Source organism: Vidua chalybeata, chromosome 2 (assembly GCF_026979565.1).
Source record: "Vidua chalybeata isolate OUT-0048 chromosome 2, bVidCha1 merged haplotype, whole genome shotgun sequence".
In the NCBI taxonomy this organism is placed as follows: Eukaryota; Metazoa; Chordata; class Aves; order Passeriformes; family Viduidae; genus Vidua; species Vidua chalybeata.
Genome location: NC_071531.1, coordinates 101,984,904 through 102,002,648, shown reverse-complemented (window position 1 = coordinate 102,002,648; position 17,745 = coordinate 101,984,904). Strand labels below are relative to the sequence as shown.

Below are 17,745 nucleotides of genomic sequence, written 5' to 3'. Positions count from 1 at the left end.
GTCTACAAAATAGGTATGACTAGACAGCAATGTATTCCCCTCAGGGTGTGTGGTTAAGGCATTGGGAGTATTGGGAGTAGCTGGTGCAAACAGAATTCAAATTCCATAATTAGAACAGAGAAATTTGATCTAACCTCTTCCACATTACAGGTTATTATTACATTTCTCCTGTTTACAATGATGAAGCCATCTTGTATTTACCTCCTTGGAAAATTAGTTCTGCAGTCTTCACATCTGAAGGCAAAAAAATCTATCTTTTCAGCTTGTCCCAAGCCTCTACTGCCAAAAACATGTCCCCAGTTTCCATCTGCAAAGCCTTTCAGATAGGATACTTGGCATGCCTTTCCTTGCCTGGTGTTTCTTCTTTGAGGAGGCAAATAAGGCACTTTTCAGAGTCTTCATTTTGATAAATTAGATTACTCTTCTCACCTGGTTTAACCTCCAGACTTGGAATTAATTTTTTTCTTTTTAAATTACTTCTATCCATCAGAGACACCAACTGCTGCCCCAGTTCTCCCTTCCCTATGCCCTTCTCAGAGAGGATGGCCTACTCTCAACTGTAGCAGGCAGAGGCCCTGCAAGGCCTCCATGGCAATCACTCGCCTAAGATAAGAAATGCAGAGTCATGATGAGTGGACCAAAGCAGCCCCTCTTCCACCCTCAGACCCTTGTTATCTCTCTGTAAGGCTATAGGTCATGCTCTCCTCAACCCTGGCCATTGGACAATTTCCAACACCCTGGTACCCTATATCAACCCCCATCTCTGCCCAGTTCGGCAGAAGAGCCGTCACTGGAAACCTTCGCAGGAGCTGCCAATAAAAGGCACCGCTGCGGAACTCCATACAGGCTTCTCCTCCCTCCATCCCTGAGTCTGCCGAGGCACATAGCAAGCAATGAGCTGAAATCACTAAGAGCTGAATTAACCAGAGCTGAAAGCACTCCAGAGTTGCTCGCTAAGTTGCCTGTGGCTGGGAGCTAGCCCGAGGGACTCAGACAGGCTGAGCCAAATCAGCACAGCGCTATCCAGGACACCCACGGCAGCGGCTGCCCGGGGGGCCGGATGGACCCCTGGGACCCCAGGCCGCATTACTCAACATAGGCTCCAGGCCCCAACATCCCCCCTAAAAAGGAGGCGGTCACTTGACTGATTATCAGACTCAGTGTCAAACACCAGTTTTACAGCAACAACAGAAAACTCAAGGCTTCCATCCACTACTGTTGAGTCTCACAAGTCAACAGCACTTTATAAGTCACATTTTCTCTCTCTGCTCATAAAAGGAGTACATAACAGCTATTTGTTACTTCAAAGCTTTCTTTCAAGTGACAGATTAACTAAAACTTTCTCCATCTGGGAAGGGAGGAGAAAAAAGAGTTCACACAGCAGTTGGGAACCTGTCAGATTTCTGGTGTGGGTCTTCTCCTCACAGCAGGCAAAGTTGGTGGAGTTTAATATCCTTTATTGTGTTGGTTCAGCTCCTCAGAGGTCTTGGGTTTAGGGTGGTCCCCCCACTGGCTCCCCAGAGGGGCCAAAAAGAAAAGCCAAGCCAAAAACAGTGCAGTAGAGAAAAGAAAACCCAAAAAACAATATATAAATTAAAACAAACAAACAAAAAGCCAAAACAAACAAAAACCCAAAACAAAGCAAAAAGAAACACACTGAGGGGACCTCCCAGTACAGCTTCCAGGCTGTCTGGAGCACACCAGAGAGAAAGAGATTGAACAGAGCCTGCGCCCTGCATTCCTAGGCTCCGGCCCTGTCCCCTGGTTCATCTTAAAGATGAACTGGGAATTTCTGGGCATAAATCTGGGCATAAATCATTTCTGGGAATAAAGTACCATCATAAAATTACCCCAAGAAAGTTATGAATTAATCTAAAGGTGTTTGACTGTGACGGTCTCAGTTCAAAACTGGGCAGAAACACTAATTTTGTGTAGTGGTTTTCGTTCGTCAATTTGAGATTTCCTGGCCAATGCAGCAATTAATGTGGTGCTGGCCAAATGCCAGTGCACCCACTAGCACATACTTATTTCCTGCTGTGAGATAGGATTACGAGGAAGGCAAAGCAGGCTCAAAACTTAAAAGGATATAAAGAGAGCTTTAGTAACAGTTACTAAAAAAAAAATAAGAAGAATCAGAATAGAACTTTAAGAACACTTATCCTCCCCCTACCTTTTCTTTCCTACTCACAATGCACAGAAACAATTCAGTCAGTTTATCACTTCTAGAATAGTCTTTCTGCAGTTCACTTATGGGAGAGGAGTCCCCTCCTCATCCCTCCTATCTGGGACTTGACTTCTTCACTGACCTTGGTGTCTTCATGTTGCTTCTCTACATGCCTGCATGTTATCCTTTTCTCTCACTCGAGGGAGGACTGAAGCACTGAAAGAGTTAATATGTCGCCCAAGGCCTGCAGATGGTGACCTGGAGATAACTGGCCTCCCACCCCCCCACGCTGCCATTCTGGAACTAACATGCAAATAAAAAACCCTTAGGATCATGGGAGTATTTTTAGGAGATAAAAAGGACTATAAATCAAAAACTGAACACAGTAGAGGAGTCTAGACAAATGCCCTAGCTGAGGAAGAGGGAAACACATCCCCTGATTGACTTTTACCCGTTGCCATCACCTAAGAAAGAATAGAGTGAGCCTGGCCAGGCTCAGGAACTGTGGCAGGAACTGTGCACACTGCAGCTGGGTTGGGGCAGTGCCTAGGATCTCAGCAGCCAGGCCAGAACTCAGCAGCCAGCACGCTGGTGGGGGCTCCCGATGGCTTCTCCTTCCCCTGCCTAGTGGTTGTGGGTGAACCCCAATGGTGGCAGAGTCTTGGCTGAGCCAGCCTGGTCCCGTCTGCTCCTGGGGCCCAGCAGACCCGGCTCAGGATGGGTAGGGCTTAGCAGTGGCCAGATGTTAGCAGCCTCTCCTCCAGCTGCCCGCCAGCTGCTGGGGCCCAGCCCCACGGCAGAGCCCACCCGGAGCGACCCGGCCCGGCCAAGACAGGAGGGCCGGGCCGACTGAGTTACCTGCTCTCAGACGCAAAAAAAAAAGGCAGAATTCCCGGGATTTTTCGGTTTTAGCATCGGAGTTCACAGAGGCATACCACCTTTCTCTGTGGTTTAACAGATTGTCAATTTTCAAAGCTAATTACTGATTGTTTTTTTGTCAGACATGAAGGAAACTGCTAGCGGCTCCTATTTGCATCACTTCCGTGAGTGCCTCCCATGCAAAACCACCACATTGACAAGGCCTAAATCTCATTTAACTATGCTTTTAGAAATGGTTTAGACTGATTTCAAAGTAAAATGCTCTGATTTAATTTTACTCTGCTATTCATCAACAATTACACTTTTGTCTCCAGGCTCAGCTGTTCACTGGATTTTCTTGCAAACACCTTCAGAAAAGCATCAGCTCCCCTGACCAAATGAGCACCTCCTGATCAGGGATGTTATGAAGATAGCCAGGGCAAGCCAGCAATCCTCCTTCCCTCATGGCACAACAGGAATGGCATCTGCCCCTCTCCCACCCACCCATCTCATCCTCACCATTCACCAAATAAAACCCATGCAGGCAAGTGCTGACTTTTGTCAGAAATACTGCTTCAGCCTGGATTCCAAGGAGACTGGCAGGGAAAGGTGAATCACTCCACTTCCACTGCTCAGAGATGTGACCACAACTAGGAAGAACACTCTGAACATGGAAAAGTAGAAACTGGCTTTTCAGATGCTATGGCTGGCAGGGAAAAGGGAAAAAAATCCTGACAACTTGTATTACCACTACGAGAATAAAGGAAGACTATGCCAAAGTAGAAAAACAAATCTGAACAAAAGTGAAAGAAACTGCCAGTGTTTAGGTCCCTTCAGAAGACTTCACAATCCTCTCACTCATGTTTGTGTTTCTGGGCCTCTTATTTGGTCTTTTAGGCTTTGTAATTCCCCTTCTAACCCTTTTGCATAAAATTTAAATATTAAACTTTAATTTGGGGTGTTTTTTGTTGTTTCATTTTGTTTTGTCTTTTTTTAAAATGAAGTAAAGCTGACATCCTCATGATAAATCTGCATGTTGAGATTATAGACAAATTGTCCTCTGCAAATTTCTGGCAATCAAGCACTAGGAGAAAAGTAACACTGAAAGAAAGATAATTTGGAGTTCCAAAATTCTCAATTTAAAAAGCTTGTTCTTAAACAACTTCAGCATCATCATCCTTTTAAGACATAATGGAACTCAGGACAGAACTGGCAAAAGAAACAATGAAATCATGATGCTGCAAGATGAGTCATTCAAAGCAATTTTATTCCACTTCATAACTAAGAGAACTGGGCAGAGGACAGACAAGGCACACATAGCAGAGTTGCAAAAAAGTATCAAACAAACTTCATAAGAACCCAACAGCTTAATGCATGTGACAGGTCTAGATGTTCACTAATACTATGCATGCACAAACCCCACACATTTCCATACTGGAAAGTATTCAACAATTAGACAACAATCAATCAATATTTAGTGTATTTAAGTTTACAACACCTTTAAAGAAAAACAAAAGAAAACCCCCAAAATAATGAATGCTTTTTTAAAGCCACAACCTTTTTATTGCATTTTCTTTCCTTTCTCAATTTACCTTCCCCTAATAATGTTGTATTTTCCATTGTTTATATGGAAACATATATGTACACATTATATGGGATGTATACTAAAGAGAGGTTTTTCCAAGGGAAAAAACAAAACTAGAAGCCATGACTTAGTTCATGAGGAGCTTTAAAAAAATAACTACTGTGAAATCAAACCTTTAACAACAGTATTTCAACAAAATCTACCTCTTCTTGTTTTCAGATAATGCATAGGGATCAAATAGCTTGTAGTTACATTTGAATGATGAGAATGCAGAATGCAATAATTCTATCAGTTCAGGATTCTGTATTTCAGATCCAAAACTGCAGCTACAAATAAATTTACATAACTGAGCATAGACAAGAGAACAACTTAGCCATTACTCGTTTGTCACAAAACAGCATTATGGTATCTGACCACGGGAAAAAACTCTCCCCTTTCCAGAGACCATAACTTAGAGAAAAATCAGTATTACAGGGTTAAATCTTCAGAATGAGCAATCTCTACTTTAAAGTTGTGCTGATAAGGTAAGAGAAGGTTTGCTGTAGGCACAAAGACAATGCAATAGTATGACAAGGAGATTGGAAACAACTCCAGAATCCTGCCCCATCTCTATGTTTTTTAATGTGTGTGTCCATTGGACACTAATTCTAACTGTTGCAGGAGTATGAGGTGGCAATTTTCACTTTCACCACAAGTTAATGGTATACTTCAACTCTACTGGAATCAATTAACTGTATTACCTAAATTTAAGCTGTATATGTGTTAACTCCTGTTTCATAGTTTCAGAAACCTTGAAGTCCAGTATTAATACAGTTCCACAAAAATATAGGAAATTTACCAACCTCCCCACATCGAACCTATTAAATATGTGCTTTCTTTGATTAATTGTAATCCAAACAGATTTTGTAAATCACCCAAATTGTCATACTGGATCACTGTGGTAGCCTGCTCTGAAAAGGAACCACTTTAGAATGTTTTTACTAACAGGCAAAACCAGTTTTGCCCCATTCCTGTCATATGTTACCTGCCGTGCTTGAATATGTAAACTCTGCTCTGGGGAATTATGAGACCAGAAGAACAACAGAGAATTCCTATCTGGATTAGCTCCAAATGGGTCAGTGGGAACTGAGTGGAGTCATCCACCCCTGAATGTACTTCCTTGGAAATTTCTGCCTTTTTGCAGTGACTTGACACTAAGTTTTAACAACGAGACACTCAAGAAGGTTAATATATGAAAAAACTTTCATGCCCTGCTGCAAGTCACCAGAGCCAACCCCTTAGGAGCCAGCAAAGGAGCCAACACCTTACTTAAATGTCATTGCACAAACTTCCATAAATGTGGTTTTGGAGGTTGCTCTCTTCCCCAAAGAAGCTGCCTGCTCTTTTCGATGGACCAGCCCGACTGTTGTGGCCAGTTTCCAACTCGGGTCTCTGAAATGTTTGCCAGAAAATTACCACCTACCAAAAAATGTCCAGCTCGTTCCTTTTAGCACAGCACAAATTGTAAAACCAGCCTAGAGATGGGTCACAGAGCACTTACACAGTGGTGGCCACTGGAGAAGCAGCTCTTTTCAGCCAGGTCCTGAGTGTGCTCAGTTGCCAACCAGGGGTAAACTACTGTTTGGAAAGAACAGCTAGACTGCAAAACCACAAAGCACTCTGGCTCATGTGCTTCTCTGTTTAAAGCTTGGCCATGGTAGTTACATCTGAATGATATACAGATATATACATATAGTAATGTTAAATGTAACACATTATAAATGCAAATATGTTCAGGGGTTTAATATATTTGCATAAATTATCTTGATATGTAAGGTTTTTTAATGCATGGAATGCCATCACTTGGACAGAAGCTTTACTTCTTTTGGAAAGCCTCAATCTATAATTATTTACCATTTAATACTCAATCCCCAAGAGAGGATGAAGTTCTCTTGAACTTGCTGGGAAGACTATCAAGAAAACAAAGCCAGAAGTCCCACTGCCCAGATGTGCAAGTCAGAACACTCACTAAGTTGTTACACTGGGAGCTCCAGTAAAGAAACCAGCAACATCCACACCTACTGCTCAGCCCTGTTTCTGTTAATCAATGCAGGGCAAGAAACCTGCAGCACACAACCACGTAACAGTGGTGTCCTTACTGTCAGTAGCTGCTGTACGGTTTTCCACCCTTCTAAAAAACATGACTTATTTGAACATCTTTACTTTCACACCCCAAGTTGTGCTTGTCACCTGGAAAGCATGTTTTGCAAGCCCCTGCACTGATTACAACCTTAGAGTGTACTGGCCCTTACCCTAATTTCTATCACATTAAATTTTTGGGTTTTAATTACTTGAATCATTGTTTTGCTAGAAAGGGCAGAATCAAAACAATCCTATATCCTCCATACAGCAAGGAGCTTGACGTGTGGCATTCATATATATAGATACATGCAAACATTAATTTGCTCTAATTCAAATTGATCTCCTTTAAGAGGCCATTATCCACATCTATTTTGTTTCTCTTTTGTTCTGTGAGTAAATTTTCACATGGAAAGATAAATATTTTTGGTGACTGGAGGCATCTGGAAAGCTTTGGAATTTACATCAAGATTTAATAATCAGGTAGCTCTCTAACAGTTTTTTGGTCTAAATGAAGAAAAAAACCCTAGGTTTCAGAACCAATATCATATTAAAATCAAGGGCAGAAAAGTGACTTATTTAGGGCTTAAGACTCAAAGACACACAGTCGTTTCTGGCTGATATTGTCAGGTGGCTCTTATCTCTAAAGAGGGCAGAAAATGTGTTTTCAAAACCTCAGCTATAGGTTGAAGGAAAGTTAAGGGAAGGCAGGCAGACTCCAGATCAGGTTGTGAGAATGAGGACTCATCAGACTGCATTCAGTTTTAAGCAAAAAACAGGTCTGAGTGAAAGTTTAACTTCTCTTAAAAGTCCTTTGATTCCAAATTATTCCAGGCTCAAGCCTGCTGTCAACATTGCTCCTGGCATTCCTCAGCCTGGCAGCAACTGTTGTAAACTCTCATCACAAGAGCACATTCTAAGAGCTAGCCAAGCTTACATAAAGTCCTCATTGGGTATTTTTTTCAATTTGCTTTACTTTTAATCTTCTTAAACCACAGGAATTTTTTCTAAGTCCCTGGAATTTAAATCCAATAAAACACAGCTCTAGACTTACTTGTTAAAACCACACCAGACATCTCACCTAACAACTTCAATGAACATATTATGATATATAAACCCAATTACATTTTTATGAACAACAGTCTTCGTCTCTTCATTGCCTTGATGTAAGGAGGTATGTAAATGATGTAAATGTCTCCTGGTTTAATACACTCTATGCACTAATAAGATACAAATGTATACATATAGCAATGTTAAATGTAACACATTATATATGCAAATATGTTCAGGCATTAAATATATTTGCATACATTATCTTGATACATAAGGTGTTTCAATGCATTATTTGTATGTGTCTGCGATGGAGAGAGACAGGGAAGACCGATTCGGTGATCAGAATCTGATTTTACTGTGGGATACAAATGCTTAGATACTATTTCAGGGAGACTAGTAATGTGTGCTACAATGATTAGATTAAAATCACATACACAAACTTAAGCATATAACAATATCTCTTGCTCACAGAGTTTAATGGGATTTTCTTTTTCCGCTAAATCTGTCTGATTGAATCTTCTTGCAATCTAGGTCTAATTTTCAAAGTTCCATTTGCTTTTGCCAAGGCATCCTGTTATCAAATCTCTTATGTTAACCAGGTCCAAAGTCCATCATCTGTCTTGTGACCCCTAGTATACCAACATCTCCCCCTTTCCTTTCAGCCAAAAATACTCTTTTGATGGCCTTATTAATCTCTGCACACACTGAAAGGTATCATGATTAATACAATTATTATTAAAATTATCACATACCTATCCTAAAAAGAATCTTTTTGTTAAAAACTCCAGCCATTAAAAGGCTCAGGCTTGATCTCTATAAACTAAAAACATTCCTGATGGCAGCCACATTACTGGATTTAGAAAGGCTGCCAAAAGTGTAATTGTACCAAAAAGTTTGATTCTTATACACATGGTGACAGGGAGAAACATTTTAAGAGTGATTCCTTCCCATGTATTTAAAATTAACACAAAAATCCAGTTTCACAGAACCCAGGAATTCTAATTCTTGGGGTTCCACCAAGGGCGTTTCAGGAGGGTAAAGGATCCAATTTGATATGATTTGGTTTGCTTTCAAAAATTTTTAGTGTAAATATTAGTGTAAAATTCTGGAGGAGCTATAGTCCCCCTAATTTTTTTGTGGACTATTAGTGTAAAGCTCTGGAGGAGCTATATTCCCACCTAATTTTTTGTTTTTTAATAACATGTGTATTTCTCATTATGAATACGAACATGAAGTATAACAATATGTAATAAAACAATAAACTTATACTAAGTAAAAATAAATCAGATAATAGATACAATTAGTAGCATTTGAAAAATAAAATGGTGGTTTAAAACAATAAATTATCAATTTCTTAAATATTGTACTATTACTTAGAGTCTGTAGTAATTGGCAAGCTTTATTTTTTAAAGTGAGGGCTTGGAAAATAATTCCCAGGTAAGATTTCCAAGTTCACCTTAAAAGGAGGTTTAGCTATTATAGGTCCAAATTTGGTAAGTCAAAATTACTTGAATATAATTTTGGTGCAGAAAATTTTCTCTACTAGTTAAGCCCAGGACTTGGCCAGGGTCCAGCCTTTTCACTGGAAGAGTCTTTTTAATATATTTTAGAAACATAGTAGTTAGAAAAATAATATATGTTTTATAAATAGCTATACAACAATAAGTGAATGTTTGTAAAGTAGCTGGCTTTTTCATTTACTGTTAGTTAGTCAATGGTCCTTAGACAAATAGCAAATGAATAAAGTAATGCCTGCTATAAAATGGTCAGTGAATTCACATTATAAGATTAACAGCATAATCAGGATTACTAATATATCAGTAGAAACTGTCTCAAAAAATTGAGATTATATTCTCCTAGACATTTATGCATATATGACATTAAAGCAAAAAAGTAAAAAGGAAAGCATTAAATAACTCATAGCTAATAATGGTCATAATATGGAATGGTTTCTCATTCTTCAGTATTACTTATAAAAAAGAAAATAGCAAAAATTGTTCTGATTTCTATAACAAAATAGTGTTATCTTGTAATTTAAATGACCAAATTGTGACAAAAATTCATTCAGACTTTATGTCATTCACTTGTATAACAAAGGAATTATAACTTATAATTCAAACAGGTATACTTCAACAAAACTTAAAATCAGTTCACTAAAACTCAACTTTAATAAAGTATCTCTAGAAGAACTTAAAGTTAACATCACTGAGACTAAACGAAAATCAATCTTAACAAGAATTAACTTATTTAAACTATTATTACAAAAAGGTCACTGAAAATTTGTCATATAACAGTTAAACATCAAAATAAACAACATGCAAGTAAACAACTGTACTGAAACCTTTACAATAAAATTATCTTGCTAGAACTGTGGAGTAAAAAGCAAGCATTTAATAAAGCTGACAGTGGAGTTAAGCCTCAAAAAATCACTACAGATAAAGTTCAGGTTTGTCTAGGATGTGAGATAAAGAATCTTGAATTTAGTGAACTATGTTAGCGAACTAAACATCTTAGTGAACTATGTCGTTTTGCTATGTTACTAATATGTAAAAAGAGACCACCTCTATACCAACACCTTTGAATTTTTCTAGTAACAATCCTGTTAAAAATCACAAATCACAAGTTACTAAAATTGGAAGGTAAATCTCAACACTGGCTGGTGCCAGGCAGGGGGGCCACACCCCCTGCAGCAGCTTTAAAGATTGCCTTGTAGGATAGATGTAGTGTTTGGCTTAGTAAGAGTAATGGGATATAAACACGAAAGCTAAAACAAAAAAATATTTAGTACTAAATAGATGTACCGAAAAATTCACAACAAAATACATTGTTAAAAAAGGCAAGTAACTGGAAAGTATAACCCGTTTGACCAGGGCTAGGTGTCCCTCAGGGCTTTAGAGCTGTATTAAGTGTCCCTTTGTTAGTTGCTGCTCCTTCCAATGCTTGAAAGCACCTGGGGCACTTCAGCCAGGGACCATTGTGGGGGTGGAGTGTCCCAAATTACTCCTGTACAAAATCTGAATGCATAAAAATTCCCCCATGTTAACACATCCCTCCCCCACAAAACCAATCATTGTGCTATTGGCTTCTTGAGATAACAGTCACATCGGCTCCTGTATCCATGAGTCCTGTTAGGCATGTCTCTGCCTTTCAGACTCGCTTTGAATTGGCATATTGGATGCTCAGATGTAATACAGTTGTGTCCATAAAATCACTGGGACTCCTGTGGAACCAAACCCCCCCTCCCTCTGTTCAGCTATTGGGCGTGCAGACAGGGGTGCTGCAGGAAAGGGTATAAGTTGAGCTATATTGCTCCTGGCCGGGACTATACAGGGTAGCTGGGGAGTCCATGTCAATAGCTCCAGGGAGAACAAACAAAGTATGTATACACTGTCCAGGTAGTCTGAAAACTCCTGTGGGAATTGTCCAGGTAGTCTGAAAACTCCTGTGGGAATTGAATGAACAGATGAATCAAGCAACGTTCCTGTGCTGGAGGTTGCCAGGTCCGTTCCTGTGCTGGGGTGGTTGGTCGGTGACAGTCCTACCAGGGCTGCCTGTGGTCCAGTGAAGGCTGCTTCGGGTGGTGGCTTGGCTGAGGTTTGCAGCAGTTGCAGTCCACTCTGAAGCATTGGCTGGGGCATCTGTGTCTTCGCGTGGTGCCACTCCATGCTTCGGCTCCGGTTTCTCGGTATCGGACAACCTTCAAAATCATACTTGGACCGACACTGATTACGGCACCGAGGGCAAGTACCAGGAGTTTTGGATCTGGCCTCCCCCTTTTGGAAACAGTCCTTTTTCAAATGCCGAGATTTCCCGCAAGTTTGGGGGTCCCCTTCCTTAAGGGTCTTTTTCTATAGCTGCATCCATTTTTCACGAGGATCAGGAGGGAATGGATCAGTCTCATAAATCTGAATCTATCGGTCCCGGATCGAAAGGCTTCCCCTCCTCCTCACTGCTAGAGCAGCGGTCAGCGATACAAACTGCTAACAACCATGAGGATGCCTTCCCTTCATTTCTCTGGGCAGGGTCGAGGTCAATGGCTGTAGCTGCTCTTCAGCACAAGAGGTGCCAGTTTCAAGCAGGCAGGGAGAGTCAGAGTGAGGAGAGACAGACCGGGGTAGGGGGCCGGCAGCATCTGGCCGCTCTCGCTTTTTCAACATCTTAAAAAGTATTCTCCAGGACGGGAGTAAAAGTGACTTAAGGTCCTCCTTTAGGATGAGGGAGTCGTGCTTGTCCAGAAGGACGAGCATGGTTTCATAGACTTCGCTCTCTTTGGACATTTCCTTTCCCATTTTCAGTTCTTTTTTTATTTCCCCTGGCTCACCTGTCAGTTACTGCAGACAGGTGATTGTGGGCCCAGATGTGGTTCTCTCACCCTCACGATCAGTTCCAGGGGCTCGTCAACCGCCACCAGTCATGCCGGTTCATTTCCTCACAAAGAGGTACCAATTGTCGGCAATGGAGAGAGACGGGGAAGACTGATTCAGTGATCAGAATCTGATTTTACTGTGGGATACAAATGCTTAGATACTATTTCAGGGAGACTAGTAATGTGTGCTACAATGATTAGATTAAAATCACATACACAAACTTATGCATACAAGTCTCTTGCTCACAGAGTTTAATGGGATTTTCTTTTTCCAGTAAACCTGTCTGATTGAATCTTCTTGCAATTTAGGTCTAATTTTCAAAGTTGCATTTGTTTTTGCCAAGGCATCCTGTTATCAAATCTCTTATGTTAACCAGGTCCAAAGTCCATCGTCTGTCTTGTGTCCCCCAATATCCCAACATGTATGTACACATATATATATACATATATATGGACACGCGTCAATTATGATTTTTATTTATTAAACCAAAACACAATTTTTTCAACTTCTTGTTATTGCTTGCCTTTTTTGGAAGATGTCAAAATTACATCATTGGTAGTATTCAGGACTAAGGATGTCAGTTAAGCCTAGAGAATTCCAACACAGGTGAACCAACCAGTGGATGGGGCAGGCTACGCAGAGAGGTGGCACAGGCTCTGTCCTTAGAGCCCATTTTCAAGACTCAACTGCAGAAAGCCCCACGCAGCCTGATCTGCTTTGGGCACAGGGTCAGACCAGAGACCTCCTTCAGGTGACGGTATCTACCAATTTCTTGGTCAAGCCTCCACACCCAACAGCTTGTGCTAATTATTTTACTGAATCACTAAAAATAATTATTCTATTCAGAGAAACAGCTGTCATTTTGTCATGCAATTAGATGAAGTTACTATACTCTTCAGCTATTTTGCTAAGCTTTGTTTTGTAAAAGAACTACTAATTAAAAGAAATTGTCATACCTTTTCTTCACAAAATGTATAAATCAAACTGCTTATTAATCCTTCACAGTTTATTAAACACATGTAAAGCACAAGTCATGAAGAACCAAAGGAGATCTATGCTTCTTGTGGGTTTGCCCTATATAATTCAGCACTGATCAATTAAAAATGGGTAAGGGAGATGGCTTACATCTATCACACAAACAGCTCATGGGGAAAAAAAATTAAAATTTAAAAGCATGAGGACCTTGTCAGCTTCCTCAGGTTTTCATACATGTTTTGTGAAGAAGCACACCAGTTGATCATGTTTTTTTCACAGAAAAGGCATCTGAAGAGCATGGAAGTCTCAAAATTGTCTATTAATCATTAATCAAACAAAAGACAAATGAGAAAGCAAGGGAGAAGCTTCCTTTCTCTACTCACTCATTTGTTTACCTGACTGCCAAGGATCCTGATGATCCCAGAGAGCCTGTCCTATGGACCCACTCAGCCACCCATCCCATGTCAGCATCTTAAATAATAGTGCAAAAGGGTTCTTGCAACAAATGCAAACCTTTGTCAGGGAAATTTGGGAACAGAATCTACTGAAAGAGGAACTGAAAGTCTGTAAGAGAAGCAAAGTAAAGGCATTGTTCCCTCTCCCACATTTAAATGTCATTTCTTGAAGGATCTACTAGGAAACTAAGCAATGAAGAAACAAATATTTGGGGTCTTCTCCTAAAAACAAACAAAAAATGCCAAAATTACAAAAATAAGAACCTATATACATTACCCAGTTTAAAGAAAGACACTGTCAAGAAACATCCTTTTTGTCTTTTTTCTGAGGGCCAGCTTATGAGATACCGATATCTTAACAATTTTATTTCAGTCTGCTGGTAAAGGAGTCTTGCTTAGAAACAGGCAGCTAGAGCAGGGAGTAAAACAGACATAGCAGAAACCTCAGTATGCTAATGAGAGGAAATTATTTATAAACTGGGACCATTCACACAAATTCATGAGGATAGTTACTGTCTGTTGCATTTATCTACTAAAACCAGACAATTACTGAAAAAGATTAAATGCAAAAATAGCCACTGCAGAATATGGCAGTTTCGCAAACCATGACAGCTCTCAGCCAATGAGTATGATTCACATGAGGGTCAGAAAGTAATATGCTAAGCAACCGTGGCATCACTAGGACATCACTACAGAATATTTCCTTTTAAGATGCTAAGTCATTATTAATCTACCTGTAATTTTAGAAAGGAATTCTTCATGAGTAATGTAGAGAGAATTTGTTTTGGTCCTGCTTTTTCTCTTCCTTATACCATTTCCCAAAGCAAAAGTACGCTACAAAGCAGAGATTCTTTGCTGCTTTCCAGAAAGTATTTGTTAAAATAGCAGGAAAAACATTTCATTTCAGAAAAGAGATCTACAGAAAATATAATTCAAACATAAAAATTTCACCCTTTAGCATAAAAAGATAGTTCAAGATCAGAACATACACACACACCATTTCTATTACGAAATATTTTACTGTTATAAAAACAAGTGACTTGCTCAAAACATCAACCTTACAGAATCAAGACTGACAAACACCTTACCACACCAGATGTTAAAACCTACTTCACCATCAAACATAAAGAAAAGGAATAAATGTCAAGCCTCAAACATTCACATGGAACGACAGCAGACAAAAAGCTTCTGCAGAAATATCAGTGCCCATTTCAGTAAATGTTTCCAGACAGAGGATATCTCTCAAAATTCTGACCCTCACTAAGGCAGACACCATCGCAGAAGTCTCTGAGCATATACGTTCAGTCCTCCTGAACAGTTCTGGTGCAAAATTCAAGCCTCCTTTCTTCTAACACCTTCGCAGTGGCAACACCTACACACCTATCATTAAGGCCAGGGCTACAAATAGCCAACAGAAAAATCCATCCTTCCATGGTCTATCTTGACGCATGGTGTCAATAATAAAATCTCATTTTTTACTTAATCCACATACCCAAGGCAGACATTTCCTTCTGTTACATTCAGACAAGAAACGGTTGAAAGAAGCTACTAAACTCCAACGATTGCTATAACTGGAAGCTTTAAACATCTGAGCATCTGCAGAACTGCTCAAATTGATACATCCTGCTCAATGTTGGCAAGATCATGCCTCAAAGCAAGAGCCTGTGGCTGGCAGCCTTGGCTGCAGGGACGGAGGGCTGGTATGAAGCGGTCTGTCTCCTTTTAGTCATGGCATACTGGGGTTCCTCCCGGGAAGGGCACCTGAGCCACAGACCTGCATCCCCATGCCCCCCCCCATCCCCATGCCTGGGTAAGGGGGGGCGGGGACCGCGAGCATCCGTCTCTACTATCAGGCTAAATACTGCCAACCACCTCACCCCCACCCAGTCCTTGGCCCCCCCGCAGAAGAAGGGGGAATTGACACAGGAGGAGGACAGAAGCCGAAGTCTTCACGCAGAAGTATAGCAAGCAGGGAGCGAAGGAGACCTCGATGTGACTCACCCCTCCCACACCTTCTTTTTTGAGATCTGGCAGGGGGTAGGGCGGGGGAAGAACCGACACCCAGCCGTGCTAACTCCTCCTCTGGGATCCAAGCTTTCTGCCAGCCCACCCTACACCGACTGCGGTGCGCGCACACCCCCCGGACGGGTGGCCGCGGGAGACCCCCAGCCCCCGCCCCACCCAGAGGGAGTGACCCGAGGATGTGCCGCCCGGCCGGGGCGGGCGGAGCCACCCCGGGGAAGGAAGGAAAGAGGGCGGGCAGGGGCGGAGGGGCGCGGGCTGTCGGCGCCTCCTCTCTGCTGCACTGCAGAGGCGCCATCTTCCCGCGCCTCCAGCCCGCGGGGGGGCTCGGGCCGGCCCCGACCACCGCCCCCCCCGGGCACCGCCTTCCCGCGGGGCCACTGCACCAGCCAGCGGGGAGCTCTGGTCGCCGTGCCGCACACCTGCGCCGCCCGCGGCCCGCTCCCCGCCATGTGGGCATACCACCGGCTCCGCAGCCCGGTTTCGCTTCCCTCCCGGGGAGACGCCCTCGCGTCGCCCGCTCGCAGCCTGGCCGCTCGCCCCTAGCCCCCACCCCATCGGGGTGTGCCACGGGGCCATCCGCCTGCGGCGTGCCTGCTCCCGGGGAAAGTTTCCCTACCCGAGTCCCCGGCGGAGCCAACCCCAAAGCAGAACCGGCGCCCCTGGCGTACGGGGCAGCGCCCCGGCAGCCGGACACGCGCAGCGGGGCCGGGGGCGCCAGCCCCGGGAGTTCCCAGCCGCACTCCCTCCCCGGCGCCTCCGCCACCTCCCGGCTCGCCGCTCCTATTGTTCGACGAAGGGAGAGCGGCGGCAGCTAGGAATAGAACACCCCTAGGAAAGCAACCCTCGCCTGCCCCGCCGCGGCCAAGCCCACGCCGCGGGGACGGCTGCGAACAGACAAAGCTTCGGAGAAGCGGTAGAGGGTGGCGGGAAGCCCCCCGCCCTCTGCTTCCTGCCCCATTTACCTCTAGAGCCCGGGCGGCGCCGGCAGCCAACAGCAGGACGGCTAAGTGGGGCAGCATCGCGGCGGCTGGGAACGGGGAGGAAGGAGGGGAAGGACGGATGCCGTCCGGCGAGACGCGACGGGGTCCGACTATAAATCCTCGAGGCCGTGCCGCTGCCGAGGAAAACGACTGATGTGCGGCGGCTCCGGGAGCGGCGCGGCGGGGCCGGTCAGCTGATGGCCCGGCCCGCCCCCGAGCGGGCGGTGCGGCCGCCCGGCCTGCGGGGACCCCTGGCGGCGGCGCCTGGGCGGTACGGCCGCGGCTCGGGGTAGGCGGACCGACTCTACCCTGCGCTCAGTGGTTCTCAGAAGCAGCTCCCGTTCCCTCCTCGGCCACTCGGGTACCACCTATCACCTTCCTCCAAGGCACCGTGCTGCCTATCCGCCGCCCGCGTCTGCAAGGGACCGGGACGCCTCCATGCGCGGTCCCCCCTCGCTGAGGCACTGCGTTCAGAAACGCATCTTTGCAAGGTGCTTACAAAAACACCCAAATCTAAGCATGTTGTGTGATTTAAAGGCTATTTAACACACTCTGCCTTTCCCAGCAAGGTTGCCCACCAACCTGGGATCTCCTGTTCCCGTCGAGGTGGAGGTGATGAGTCAGCACAGCCATTTCACACATGACACACCACACACACCAATGATAACAAAGATAGGCAGGAACATCAGAAGAGCTAGGGCTTATGGCAGATGAACAAGGAAAAAAACAAATTAAAATGTAGGACTTCATCAAATACCATCAAACAGGAGGCCAACGTAATCTCACCGTCTCACCCTCTGAACAACATGGTTGTAATTGGTATAGTAAACCTGTAAGAAGAACTTGAAAGTGAATATTAGGATCTTCATGTTGAAACAGCTGCTATTGTAGCCAGAATTCAGTGTGACAGAGATCCATTCTGTGGCAAGATTTCTGCTCCCACCAAGGCTCCCAAGACAGCAGCTGATAGATCCACCCTGTAACGGGGACCTGCGACCAAGCCGTGTGAGGGACAGGTGATAGAAATCTGGAGCATGAGTCTGAAGGAACCAGGGATGAAGAGCAGCTGAAGGAACCTGGGGTGTTCAGCCTCGAAAACAAGGAGTCTTAGAAGAGATTGTCTCACTTTCTATAACTACCTAATGGAAGGTTGCAGAGAGGTAGG

At 43.4% G+C, this 17,745-nt stretch overlaps 1 protein-coding gene across 4 annotated transcripts in view; it reads right to left on the bottom strand.

Annotated features, from left to right (window-relative positions):
* Nucleotides 1-16,773, bottom strand: part of APP (amyloid beta precursor protein) — a 181,325-nt gene extending 164,552 nt beyond the window's left edge. The window contains exon 1 of one of the 4 annotated variants that reach the window (XM_053933841.1): nucleotides 16,563-16,773. In XM_053933841.1, coding sequence (XP_053789816.1) covers nucleotides 16,563-16,619 — 57 coding nt within the window. In that variant the 5' untranslated portion in view covers nucleotides 16,620-16,773. The remainder of the gene's footprint in view (nucleotides 1-16,562) is intronic. The other 3 variants (XM_053933859.1, XM_053933838.1, XM_053933850.1) reach the window with 3 other exon arrangements.
* Between the last annotated feature and the right edge of the window lie 972 nt (nucleotides 16,774-17,745).